General features: G+C 39.5%; 1 protein-coding gene across 2 annotated transcripts in view; it reads right to left on the bottom strand.

The window, feature by feature from the left end:
• DAPK2 (death associated protein kinase 2) overlaps positions 1–13,842 on the bottom strand; it is a 43,092-nt gene that overhangs the window by 4,243 nt on the left and 25,007 nt on the right. Inside the window, exons 4-10 of one of the 2 annotated variants that reach the window (XM_019619433.2) lie at positions 13,680–13,818; positions 10,618–10,747; positions 9,895–9,943; positions 9,193–9,219; positions 6,894–7,046; positions 5,501–5,546; positions 2,904–4,610 (exon numbers count right to left, since the gene is read on the bottom strand). In XM_019619433.2, the coding sequence (XP_019474978.1) occupies positions 3,960–4,610; positions 5,501–5,546; positions 6,894–7,046; positions 9,193–9,219; positions 9,895–9,943; positions 10,618–10,747; positions 13,680–13,818 (1,195 nt within the window). In that variant the 3' untranslated portion in view covers positions 2,904–3,959. Of the gene's footprint in view, positions 1–2,903; positions 4,611–5,500; positions 5,547–6,893; positions 7,047–9,192; positions 9,220–9,894; positions 9,944–10,617; positions 10,748–13,679; positions 13,819–13,842 lie in introns of those variants that run through there. The other variant, XM_031555290.1, reaches the window with a different exon arrangement.

Here is a 13,842-nt window from a genome sequence, read left to right as displayed (position 1 = left end):
GATCCTACCCTGCCCACCCATGTCCAGTCAAGTGATCCATACCCTTGATTTCAAACAAAACCCTAAAACTCCTTCACAGTCAGCAGTCTGCAGCTACTCTGAGTGCTCACTTCTAGCCCCTCAGCCTGGCACAAAGGGTGCAGTGCAGGGCACAGGCTTTGCTTCAGCCTCCACTTCTGCCCGCTGCTTCATTATGATCCCCAGAAAAACACAAGCAAAAAGCCTGGAACAGCCTTAGCAGCCCAAGGGCAGGATGCATGACAGCCAAGCAGAAGAGGGAGATAACTATAGTGACTAGAGGATACTAAGGCAATGCTTTTGCTTTGCAAAGCCACCAAAGCGCATCTCACTGGAACACCTTGATTTCCTCTGACTGGAGCTCACAGCAGCTGGCCTTTATTCGCATCATTCAGAAAGGCACTGGGAGAGCAACGAAAAGGCTCTCCAGGTGCCTAATGGAAAGGAGGTGGAGCTACTATGAGCACAAGAACAGCACTGCAGCCCAGCACTTTATCAGGGTGGGTGGCAGTGTGGGACTAAACCCAGCACCATCACACTATTGGGTCCCATGCTACTTTTGGAATTTTCACACTTTTTTTTCACATTTGACCCCTTACAAGGACACTGTCCAAAGATATATTAGGACCTCTCCTAACACCCAGTGTTGGGTATTTCAGTTTAGTCTAGAGCCTCTTTCTTGGATGATGCTTGCCCTGAACCATGTCTCACTTTGGTGTCAAAAGATGGGGACTCACAGTCACTCTGGGCAACATATTCCAGTGTCTGTCTTCTCTTACAGTAAACAAGTTTGTTTGACTTTTCAGTATTTACACGGAATTTCCTTATTTCAGTTTGTGCCCTTTGTCCTGTCACTGGATACTACTAGAGAAAGCCTAGCTCAGTCTCTTTTCTCTCTCCCACCAGGTATTTACACAGATTGATAAGCACTCCCCAGACCTCCTCTTGATACCAAACAATCCCAGCTCTCTGTCAGCTCCAATCCCTTCCATCAATCTCATTCCAAGATGTTTTGCTGAAAATATAAAAACTAAATAGAAAAAGTTTAGCTGTCATTTAGTATTATTTACTAGGACATACACTCCAACATATCTGAAGACAGCTTAGTCTTTGTCCTTTAACCGTCCTCAGAATATGAGAGCACAAGTCCCTGGCACCTCAGCAGTAAAAAACTGCAATATCTGGTTACTTGGCAAGGGGGAGGAGAAGAGGAGGAAAGCAATTAAAAGTGTATACACACAAGAATTCAGACATGTGTCCAATATTTTGGGATGTTACCCTGGTGTTAACAGATATTCTGCAGATGCTAAAAATGAAGTACCTTTGAAATCCAAAACCACATCAACATATGCATAGACCAGACAATTGTATTTGGGAATGACAAAAACAAAGTTCAGTACTAAATCTGGTAAAAGAAAAGAGGCTGGAAGACAGCTCTTCAACTGTTATGGAGTTTAGACAGTTACCACCATTTGGATTTGATTTGCTTATGTAAGGAGCAGACAATCCAGAAATACTTACATTGAACTGGACTAGAATGCAATCAAGGCAGACAGCTGAAAGAGAAGGAGTACCAAAGGAGAATGGAAAAAGGACCACTGAGGGTTTTCTAGCAAAGCAGTGTTTATGAGACAACAAATTCACTTTTCTCCTCAGACACTAGGGGTACAACATTTGTGCAAGTCAGAGTCAAGTAATCAGCTAGGCTCCTTTCCCATTTAGATGTACACACCACTCCCGGGTGTCCCCCCACCACAGGGATACATAAGCACCGAGTGCATTTCCCCATGCTGCAAATAGCTAGCATGGTACAACAAAACCTTGTAGAATCAGTTTGAAGAGGAAAAAATGTCACAGTCTAAATGTCAGCTATATAACAGTTATGAAAAAATTCTGAGTGCCCTTTTGGTAGCAGAGCCATCGCCAAATCAAAACAGCTTGCTTCACACTGCTCTCAACTGTTAATAAATATCTCTCAATTGCCAAGCAGCCTGCAAACAATGACCCTGTCATCTTCTCAATCATCAGAACACCTCCCCAAAAACAGTGTGTTATTTACCTCCTTCAGCCCAGAGAGCACTGACCTCAAGGACTGAGTCACAAAAACATTGACCTCACCCAAACACTCAGGAACAGAGTGGCCTCATTTCATGTTCCTTCTCATCATGTCAGTGCATTTGTTCCTCACGAAAATCTACACAAATCAGAGGATGTGAGATGACAGCTGAGGGAAGGCAGACACTCTCTTCACTGAGGGTCTTTTATGCAGATACTGACTCTCAATAGTCTTTAAGTTACTTCTTAAGAGTTGAAACTCTCTCTTCAATAACAACAAAAAAAAGTCTGATGTTCCAGTTTGTCTGGACAGCATCTCCTGCATCTTGTAGCTCCAAAGAGCCTGCAGAAATGATGACTGAAGCCTTCACGGCCAATCAAAAGCTGAGACAGTTAACGTTTCCAATACTGTTTGGCACTCTGGAGTCCAAAAGTCCCTGGCCAACAGAATCAGCATGTGAGGGACATCTGCTGGGTATCTAAAATTTTACCTCATGTGCAAAGCAAGATGCCACAGAGCACACTCCATCCTCCAAGTACCATGACAGTGTCAACATCAGCCCTACTGAGCAACTGTTTCCAGGACCCTTCATTTCCACCAGCCTTTGTTTGTATGTCTTCACAATGACAGTGACAGATCCACTGTACCCTACACAAACTGGCTACTACCTCTGTAATTCCTGTATCTGTGTAAGTTATCTTGAAGCAAATTCAAATAGCTGAGCAAAGAGGGCATAAAGCAGCTGCCCGACAACTCTTCCCAGTACAAAAAAGCCTCACAGTTCCTTTTTTATAGTCACTAACTATATAATCAATGAAGAATTGCCATCTGCACAAAGAACAATTTACTGGGTCTAAAAAATGATTCAAAGTACATCTGTGAATATACAGTATAATCAGTTGAAATCTTTGAAACACAAGCCAGGATTCAAATTTGGGCCAATTTTTCTCTTACTTTCTAAAACTTAAGAAAAAATACAAAAATAACTTCACAGCAAGTCCTCAATCCCACATGGCATATTAAATTAGTTGTAGTTCTGTCTCATTATCTTTACTGTAGAAAGCAAATCAGACATGTATGTTACTGCTTATCATCACTCACATTTTAATATTGGCACTGCAAAATTATATACACAGTAATTTGATCATTACAAAATCATAACTCTGTCTTTGGAGTAAGTTTCTTTGTTATGGGACAAGAAACTTCACTGAATTTTAAACTGAAGAATTAATAATTAGCTAACACCTGGTGGTAGAAGATCCCAATCTGAATTACAGGCCTAAAAACCTCATCTTGAAAAGCCTGATTTTAACTGTTCTTCAGCAGCAGCCATTCTCACAGAGAATTTCCACATACTAAACTGCTACTTCATTTACTTCATGTTACAGCACAGATTTAACCTTTGCAAATATTTCTCCCATCTGCTCTGTAGAACTGCCCACAGCAGCTCTACATGACTATTTCTTTCATCCAAATGGAGATGCTATCATTAATTCTTTATTGGTTTCTAGACACCCAGCCCAGTAAATACAGACTGAACTCTCTTCTCTGCATTCATTACTTACTGAACTTCAGGAACTGTAATATATGATGAAGTATGACATAGGAAATGCAAAAGGATGCAGGGTTAGCTGTGGTCCATACTACAGTGATAACCCAGTTCCTGTAAGTTCAGACACCAAGCATGGGAAAGAACTTAAACACTACAAACTTTAGCACTGGGAATTTATGGTTTTGGTCAGCAACTTGTGCAACACATCAGAATTTCTGTTTCAGTTCTAGGTAATGTTTTTATGTGTAGAGATTATGCACTGAAACGTCTTTTTTTTTTTACTGTTGTACACTGAGAGAGGCAGCAAGCCTGCCTGTAACCTGATGTGGAACATTACTGATTTGATTCTGCTACATTGAGATTCAGCCCTGCAAGGAATTCTTCACAGCACGATCTGTTTAATAGGTCCGTTAGGGATTCGTTGATATCTTTGTTGAAAACAGAGTCAAAGTTTCCATTCACACAGGCTTCGTTTCCATTTTCCAGTTGAAAATTACTCATCAAATCCTGTATCCACTTAAGATCCTCAGAAAGCTCTTGACTGAGAGATTCATACTGACTCTGCAGAGCAGCATATTTCCCAGTCATGACTGTAAGACTGGCACCTACAGTCTTGATATCATCTTGTAGATGTCTTTTCAGGGATTCAGTTTTACGGAATTCATACTTGAGCTGAGACAGCTTATGCCTCACACTTTCATTTTCTTCTTTATACCAAGCTTCTTTTTCATTATAAATGGAAACCAGAGCATCAATGTCCTCCTGCAAAGAATCGTGGGATGCAGCCAAAGCACTGACCTCTCGTTCCATACATGAAATGTCTTCTACTACCTGGGCAAAGCGCTCAAAGTTGATGTAGGTGTTATTAGGAGGCATACTTGAATGGCATTTTATGGTGTACTCTCTCAGTCGTTTTGTCTTGAGCTGTGTGTTCTCAGCCTTCTTGTTTTCTTCGACTTTTGTTTCTTCCTTCAGCTGGTGAGTCTTCAGATAGAGGAACCAATATTACTGGACATTTACAAGACAGTGCAGTAATTCAAACTCTACACAAAGGATGCAGTCTGAATTTCCAATCTGTGGGAGATTCTTTTCTCCCACAGATTTTCCCCTCACACATCCAATTAAAAAAAAACAACAAAAAACAATGAGAAAAAATGAATGTAGTAAGCAATGTGCATTCATTCCAATGCGGTAAGTTGAAGTATCAGGGCCTCAGTTTCTTTTGTTGTTAATTTTTTAATCAGTCATTCTCAAAAATATCAATATTTGCAAGAGGAAAAACAACAGTCCTGAAAAGAGTCCACTCAGTGCTTTTTGCAGTGCGGAGCAAAAACTGGATCACTGTGCATGCTGAGATTATCCAAAGGTATTTTCTATATTTTCTATATTTATGCATCCACAAACACAAGCAACATTTATGATGAAAAAATCCATTCAGACACGAAAGTCAGCAAATCAACACATGTGGTACACACAGTTACATTCTGAGGTAAATTATATTTTCACACTGGCTGTGATCAACTCCCAGCTCAAGAAAGCACTGTATCTGGGATATAGTGCTTATCATGCAAACAGAGACGGATAAGAAAATGCAAAGCAGAGTCTAATGTAGGACACTGTACATGCAACAAACATCAAAGCTTTGTTCTCCTCTTTTTGAAAACTACAATAATAAAAAGTTATGATTAAGGTTTGCAGAAATCCCAAGATTCAGTCAGAACCAATTTCCTCCCAGTATATTTCCTCTTTCAGATGTCAATGGTCTCTAACTACACAGAGGTCAGATTTCCAATTAACACATCAATAAGAGTGAGAACATTATCTCTGCTCGGCCCACAGCAAAAAGCAAGATCTCCCTTTTTATTTGGTCTTACCGTTATCCACGGATGAGACAGAGCTTCTTGAATTGTAAGACGTTTCCTAAAATAAATAAACAAAAAAAGAAATACAAAAAGTACAGATCTGAGTGAGAAATACCTTGCACACAAGTCCATTAGCCTTCTCTTTGCCTTTGTATAAGCAGTAAAGCATTTATCAAGACAACTTCAGGCCTAATACTGAAATCTCAGGATTATGTTTTTCCACAAGGCATGCTGTTTGTGTGTTTAGCAGTAAATGTTCAGTAAGATGTCGTCCCCATTCCAGACAATTTTAATTACTTCTTGACTGAAATCTTTATTTTTGTGTACCCTCTTGTAAAAAGTGATAAAACATTATTCATCCTACAGGCTTAGAGAATAAATTATTTCTATATACCTTTAATATGACTGTGTCTGAATCATGGTATACAATGTTAATTATATCAAAAGTGTCTTCTAGAGTGCAACAGGACATCATTCCTGCCATTTCCTGAAAACAGAATTTGAGAGGAATACTTCAAATCTTATCCAATATGATCGATCCTAACTTCTTCCTGCAGTGTAGCAGCTGAGTGAACAACACCATTCAGAATCAAAGGCAGAACCAGCACATTGCTCTATAACACGTAGCAAATATCAATGTCCCTGACTTGTCTTTTTTATAAGGAGGCTGCTAGACCTGCGCTAGCCTCTCATCAAACCCTGCCTACTCTAACCTATTCTAAGACTGCTGCAATTCCTCTGGGCTTGACCCAACAGCTTGCCTCTTTCTAATATCATTCTTTTCTCCTATTGAAGCCACTAGAAAGAACTGCAACAGCCTGACTTCCCTCTGGGATGAACAGGGTTAAGGGGAAGGAGACACTACTTCTATGCGCACTTTATTAAAAGAAAGAAACACATTTAAAAGACTGTGGTTCCCAAGGACTGAGAATAAAGCTCTGAATAGCTGTCATGCAAATCCTGGGTGATTGTAGTGGATGCATAGAGACATAAAGAACAATTGCAGTAGGAGTAGATGTAAAAACAAAGTGTTCTTGGACCACAGGGAACATATTACAGGATTGTGTCATGTCCTTGCAGGCAGTTCACAGTAGATTGAAATACTGGAGTGGTATTACCTCGAACTAAAGATTTTGCGTATAGTTTTCAGCCCTTTATTTACACACTGTTGTACCATTTTGACTTTGGAGAAAATGAAATTGAAATTTAACAAAGGAGATTTCGGTTCCTTTTGTTAGAGTTTGTGGATGCTGTGATTCACTGTAGGCACAGCAGCAGAACTCTGCCTACCATCTTGCTCTTGAATGGCAACACACTCTGTAGGGAAGGCTTTGCATATTGCTCAGCAGGCTGTTTCACCAGATTTATCTAAGACACCGATGACCAATTCTGAGTTTTCACTTACCGTGTATCTTTCACCAGGAGTTTCCGAATAAAATCTTTTGCCAGGTCACTGGTATTGCTGAAAAATTCTTCATCGAATTCATAATTCACAGCTGTGATGTTAGCGAGCGTTTCTTGTTTAGTTTCTCCAAGGAAAGGTGATGCACCACTAAGCCTAGATAAGCCATAAAGAAGAATCAGTAGGAAATAGGTCCCCTAATTCAATTACAGTGGCTGCGTACGATACTCTGAGGACATCTGTGGATCTCTGTATTCTAGCAGCCATGCCACTTGGGAAATAATAGGTCCAGCATCTGCAGTTCTGAATCAGATTCATTCTGAAAGTCTCTAGGGCAGTACTGAATGCTCAGGTAGACATGCACAGATTCTCTCATTCTGAGTATCTCACTGAAGTCACAGTTTGTCAACATAGGAAAAGCTTCAGCTGAGGAGAGCATCTGTCGCTATGGCTCCACAAACACTACCAGCCAGAAGTTTCTGTCAGGTCAAGCAGATAAATTTGTATTTCCATTCATTTTCACCAGGTGGGAAAAATCCTGCCTGCAATTTTCTGTCTGCAAAGCTACTGACAAGTTCCCTGTGCAGTAAGTTCAGCCAGGAGATGTTTCTCAGATGGAATCACAATACAATGTGTGACCAGAAATCAGGTGTGGCCTTGCTAGAGGTCAACCCTGCAGGGAGGAATGGGTGTACAGCTCATTAAAAGGAGTTCACTATGGAACTTCGGTTGAGATAGAATCCAACCATTTCTAATCAATGCAAGATTGCATTCTCTTGGCACTTTTCTCCAACCGTATGGATATAATAGAGGTATCATAGTAAAATGGCATTCAGTAGCCTCTATTTAGACAGAAAAAGCTTTCATTTTTATTTGTCTACTTTGCCTCTCTCAGCTGTGACTTGACAACTTTCATCTTTAATGACTATTTATCTTTTCTCCACAAAATTCAAATGTCAGAGCAGGTTCATTGCAGACTCCTCCTACCCTGCCCTCCACTCCCCTCAACATGAAGGGATGCAAGTCTGGTTTACAGGAAACGTTATTTATAATGAGGAAATTTATTTCATTCCTGTTTAAAGTTGTCTGGACTATTATGCTCATCTCCTGTGTCTTGTTTTGATAGCAAAGCCTCGGGATGCAGCAGGCTCAAAACAGGACCGCAGCAAACTCCTGTGATCTAAAGTGAGGGTTTGAATAGAAAACTGCTATACAGATCTTTTACTTTGTCTTTACTTTCACTATCAATTTGACCAGGGATTCAGAGGTAAGCAGAAGAAGACATAGGACCATGTGTGTCATTCAGCCCAGTCCCCAGCTACCACAGCTTCACTCACAGAATAAGCATTTGAGCACAGAAAAGTTTCCTCTCCTGCTTTAATCATATAATGACACTGACATTGCTGACACAGTAAGGCAACACAAATGAAGTTCTCCAGCTGTTTTTGATGCCGTAAAGTCTGCCCCATAAGCACAATCAATCTCATTTCTTAACAGGTTTTCCACCCTCCCTCTTAAGCTGTTGCTCCATTTCAGTTAGTCAAAAAGAAGGTGACAAGAAGACAGCTTTCATAAACCACAGGAAACTTGTGAAATAAGCAGTTCCACAAATTTGTCAAGCTCCATCTTAAAACTATCTCAACTGCTTGTTTCCAGTATGTCAATAGAATCTCATTTATTAGAGTTTACACACTTTTCTCATAAGCAGTTTTTTCCTGTGCTTACTGACTGTGGTGATATTCCCAGCCAGCCTTTGCCCCTCTACCTTTAAGGAGTCATTTTTAATGCTGCAAGATGAGTTCTCTGCTTCCTGGATCAACCATCTCTGCTCCTGTTTCAGCTTAAATTTGCCCTTTTGAATATGGGTGGCCATATTTATATAAACTAAACTGCTGCCTTTACAAGCAGTTTCAAACTTTTCTGTTTTCACCAGAAATAACTCTGCTTGTAAATGCTGCTGTTACACTTTATGTTTCTATTCTCTCCACACACTGGTAATTCAACTATTCTATGGCCAACCAACATGCTTGGGCTTTTCTATCACATTGTACTAATGAGATCTCATAGGAAGCTGAAATGCCCAACGTCTTCAGAGCCATTTGTTCTTCATCTGGTCATAATGTCCCTCTCAATTTTTTTTATGCCTTATTTTAAAATTTGAAAAAGCTGAGGAATAAGTTTTTCCATTAGAGGATGTGTGTGCAGCTCCTTTCTTGCTTGACTGAAGGAAAAGCTGTTCTGTAGCAGTGCATTAGAGCTTTAGGAACACTTCTACACTAATGAATGTATTGTTTGTACTCACAGTATGTAGGTGATGACTCCTATGCTCCTGAAAAACAAAGGAGATTAATTGCAAAGCTTCTGCACTGTCTGTATTCTTTTCAACATATACAATACAGAAATGATTACAGTACTGCAATACAGGCAGGAAAGCTCTCATTGTTTTAGATAACAGTCATTATCTAAAGCTAGTTTCAGTGAAAATGTGAATTTTACACTAATATTCATACACAAATATAATATTTTGTGGGTATTTGAAATCACTCATTTCTATGCTGGGAGATATTTACCACAGTACCTACCAGCAATACACAGAAACAGTAGGAAGGGTATTTTGTTTGGGGTCACTTCTTTTGGCTGCATTCTCAGCAGATCAGATTAGTACGCAGGTCTCCTCTGCATGCAGTGCTCTTATAAATAAAGCTGTCACAGGCACTGCAGGAACATATTTTCTTTTGAGAGTGCTCCACTGCAGTGGACAGTGGCAAACTGTTAACTCTATAATGGCCATTATTCAAGTTTTTCACTGTAATTTTGAAAAAGTTAACCATTTATCTTTTCAGTAAAAGTAATCCATAAAAAAGGGAATGACAGAACAAAGAATATGTAATCATTACACTTAATTTTGTTTTGCTTGTCTTGTTGCAGTAGAATAAGATTCCCTTCAGAGAAGAGTGGGAAAAATTGTCAGGAGAGCAACCTGGAAAAGAAGTTAGAAGCTTACCACATATCTGCAGCCAGCCCCAGTGGTTCATAGTTCACTATTTCTGGAGCTGTAGAAGATATTAGAAAAAAAAAAAAAAAAAAAAAAGGAGGAAGTAAGTAGGTGGGAATTGAAAAAGACCAAAAAACAGATGACTGCTATCCATGTGAAATCCTATTATAAGAAAAAATTTCTTATTGCAAAGCATCTCCATGTAAGACAGCATGCAAGGGAAAAGACCAAGGTAAGATACTAAGACAAAAAAAGGTGTCTCTAACAGCACTGAAATTATCTCAGGTCATGGAACAGACATGCTTAAATGCAATATGAATTACAATTCTCTATCTTCCCCACCACAACTCCCAAAACTCAAAATGAAACAAACAGGAAGTAGAGAGACAAATTAGAATGATGATCAGTAAATAACAATAAAATCAAGTGGAAAAATGGAAGAGAGAAACAATGGGAGGCAGTTTGTCTAGAAAGAAATAAAAGAGAAACCTGTGTAATTGTGCAGCAACGCACATAGCTTACTTGTCCCAGGCAACAGGTAGAAAATTATACAAAATTATAACTTGTATTGCAGTGTTTCACAACGTCAGCCTTGAATTTGTCTCTCTAAACATTTATTTGGCAACAACTGACTCCCACAAGAGTAGCCCATCAGGCATACAGAAAGCCTAATGCAGAGAAATAAAGCAGATCTCTAGTTTTAGGACACCTTGATGCAAACTGGTCACTCACCTACGAATTCCGGAGTTCCAAAAATGTTTTTAAATTCAACTCCATCTTCTATTTTGTGAGCCAGGCCAAAATCAATGAGTTTGATGTGTGGAATAGGGATATTCTTGTCAAGAAGCATAATGTTTTCAGGCTAAAAATAACAAAAGATAGATATTTGTTATTATATTATCTTAGAAAATGACAGATCTACACCTCCAGTTTCTCGAACTTTTTTTTCCTTCCCATTTACAACACTGTAGAACAAGAAACACATGCCCTTGCTTAATCATACACAATTCACTCTTTTGGTAAAGAGATGACATAAAATTTGACATCAGTGAACAGACCATAATTTTGCAATAGGAAAACAAAACTGATAATATAATAAAAATAAAAATAATAAAATAATACATTCTTCCTCTTGCAGTCTTTACTCTCACCTCAAGCAAGATCTTTCTGTCTTCACGTTAAGCCCATCTTAATGATGACAGTTGCCAGGATAGAATCACAGAATAACAGAATCATAGGGTTGGAAGGGACCTCCAGAGATCATCAAGTCCAACCCCCCTGCCAAAGCAGGTTCCCTACACCAGGTCACACAAGTAGGCGTCCAGGCGGGTCTTGAACATCTCCAGAGAAGCAACATATCCTTGTTCCCACACTACTGTATTTAGTTCCCTAATCTGATAAGATATATAACTATATTGTTATCCTAGCAGCATTGTGATATAACATCAAGTGGCACTGTGGTGCATCTTGTCCTCTGTTACATCAGAAAATACGCCTCCCAGGAAGATGCCAGGCCCTGATGCCATGGATTTGCCACTGTTCTAACATCAGTGCCTACTTAACAGCTAGAGGGCAGCTGAAGCAGTGCAAATACCTAGTACAAAGACAGCATGCACTTGCTCAATTCTGAAGGAGAGCTATACAACTGAGTATTTTGCTGAACTGTCTTGGAATGTACACTGAGAAATCTCATTATTTTTGCCCAGCTGTTCCTAATGTACCATAACCTGCTGGACAATGTCTTATATACAGCTCTTAACACATCTGAACCTACTTAGGGAAGGTAAGTAATCTTTTTTCTGGAACTAAATTCACACCTGCAACAAGATGACCCAGAAAGATCTACAGGATTTGCTGCCTGAATAATCCTTAAAATGGAAAGTGTAGTGATTAGTGGTCCTATATCATGTATGACAACAAGCTATTAGACGAACATGCAGCATTTCCTACAGATTCACAGGGCAAGGCCCTGAGCCAAAGCTAGAATAACTTTGATATTAGACCTATCTTTACCTCAGTCGTAGACTTTGACTCCTTACTCTTTGCCAAATGCAATGGATTATTTTTTTTTCCCAATTAGGTTTCTCAGCATTAGTTACTCCTTGCCAGCACTTATTTCACAGGTTTCAAAATAAACTGCAGACTCAATTATCTGTGATGAAGAGCTTCAACGCATTAATTTTTCATAACTTAATCATAAGCTCAAGAGCAATGGTGAGACAATCTGATTCACTGCTGGCAGCTGCCTGGCCTTTTCAAAGCAAATCCTAACGTGGAAGTGTCTCCTGCTAACACACACACTCACTCAGAGCTGTACTGGGAAATATGAATAATTTATTGTCATAGCCTATTTTAGCCTCTGGCTAACAAGTCTGGTTTTCTTCCATGGATCTAGGGCATACGTGTTCCCTGCAGATACGTGATGTAAGTTTGTTTGGAGCACACAGAACAGACTGAAACGGCAAGAAGTCACAGCCACAGCCCTGCACTGTTTTATTCCTTAAGGTGTGTAAGACACTGCAGCTCCACTGTAATTAATGGAGCCTTGATCAGTGATGAGATAAATATCAATTTTCTTCCACTTGATCAGATCACTGCTTAAAAAAATACGTCTAATATAACACTAGTAAAACCCCAGGAAACAGTCCTAGTAAATCCAAGAGACTTAATCTGTGAATTTGTTTTAGATAACTTGATATCTTCCATCAGTGAAATGATTCCCCACTTATCCTTTCTCATTTCTATTTTGCTTTTTTTCTGTGACATCTCCACTGACCACCTGACATCACTAGTATTACATATCAAATGAGTTGCTAGAGATCAGTATGGAAAAAGTTACATTTGTATTCACACAACTTCAAGCCACTGGATATTATGCTGTTCTCTAGGATAAACAGTGAAAACCTTCATTCTTTGGCTTCTAGGTTCACGCAGTAATTCCAAAATCAAGTGTACTTCCACTTATCCCCTCATACATCTCAAATTCTTTTTCAAATTCCCCCTGAAGATTTCCGTGGCAGTTTATTTGGTTAGATGTAATTTGCAACATTTGCAATGACTGCATATGTGCCAGTGGCACTGACTTAAGACTAGGCACTGTAAGACATCATTAGGCACACATTTAGCACAAGGAATCTGCATAACTACGTTGGAAACCTAGGAGGAGTCAACCTAGAGGACACATATCAATATAGTAATTAGTGCTAAACTAATGAGGATTTAAAGTCAGGACAAGGAACAGGTAAAGCAGTAGTACAGTTTTCTTCCTTTTCCCTTCATTTTCAAACAGTTCCCTTTCTCTCCCATTCTTATTCAATCTTCTACTGATTAATAGTATTTTGAAAGTATTTCTGAAAGCAGTAATGTCTGAGGCAGCCAATTCTGTAGCAGTGGGTTTGCTACTGAGAAAGTACTTTATTCTAGCATCAAGGATTCCATCCCCAAGAATGACAGACTTCAACCTTCAGATAAACATGTTCGTCTTGGCAGAGCACAATCAAAAGGAGAAACAGTTTGCTCTGTTTTGATTAGCCTAGGACCAAGGCTATGGATGCCACTTGACACAGTACACAGAGGGTTCTGTGTGATGTGCTTTCAAAGCCTTACGTGATTTCTGAAGTCTTTTTGTCTAACCAAACTGCATTGGACAACACATACTCCACATTATTCTAAACACAGTGGAATCTACAAGGAGTAACAGTTGTCTGTAGCTGGACCTGGCCCTGCTCATCCCAAAAAAGGTACAGTCAGTCATGAAAAATTAACAATAACAGTAACTAGATCAGTCTCTTCACCTTTAAATCAAAGTGAGCAATTTTCTTAGAGTGAAGGTAATTCACACCATCCAAAATCTGCTTGATGAATCTGGTTGCTTCCTCCTCACTCAAAGATTCCTTCTGTGCCAGGAAGTCAAAAAGTTCTCCTCCAGACACCCTGCAAAACACACCAGGAAACTTC

Source organism: Meleagris gallopavo, chromosome 12 (genome assembly GCF_000146605.3).
Source record: "Meleagris gallopavo isolate NT-WF06-2002-E0010 breed Aviagen turkey brand Nicholas breeding stock chromosome 12, Turkey_5.1, whole genome shotgun sequence".
NCBI lineage: Eukaryota > Metazoa > Chordata > Aves > Galliformes > Phasianidae > Meleagris > Meleagris gallopavo.
The sequence above is the reverse complement of the archived record's forward strand: the minus strand, read 5'-3'. Positions and strand labels throughout refer to the sequence as shown.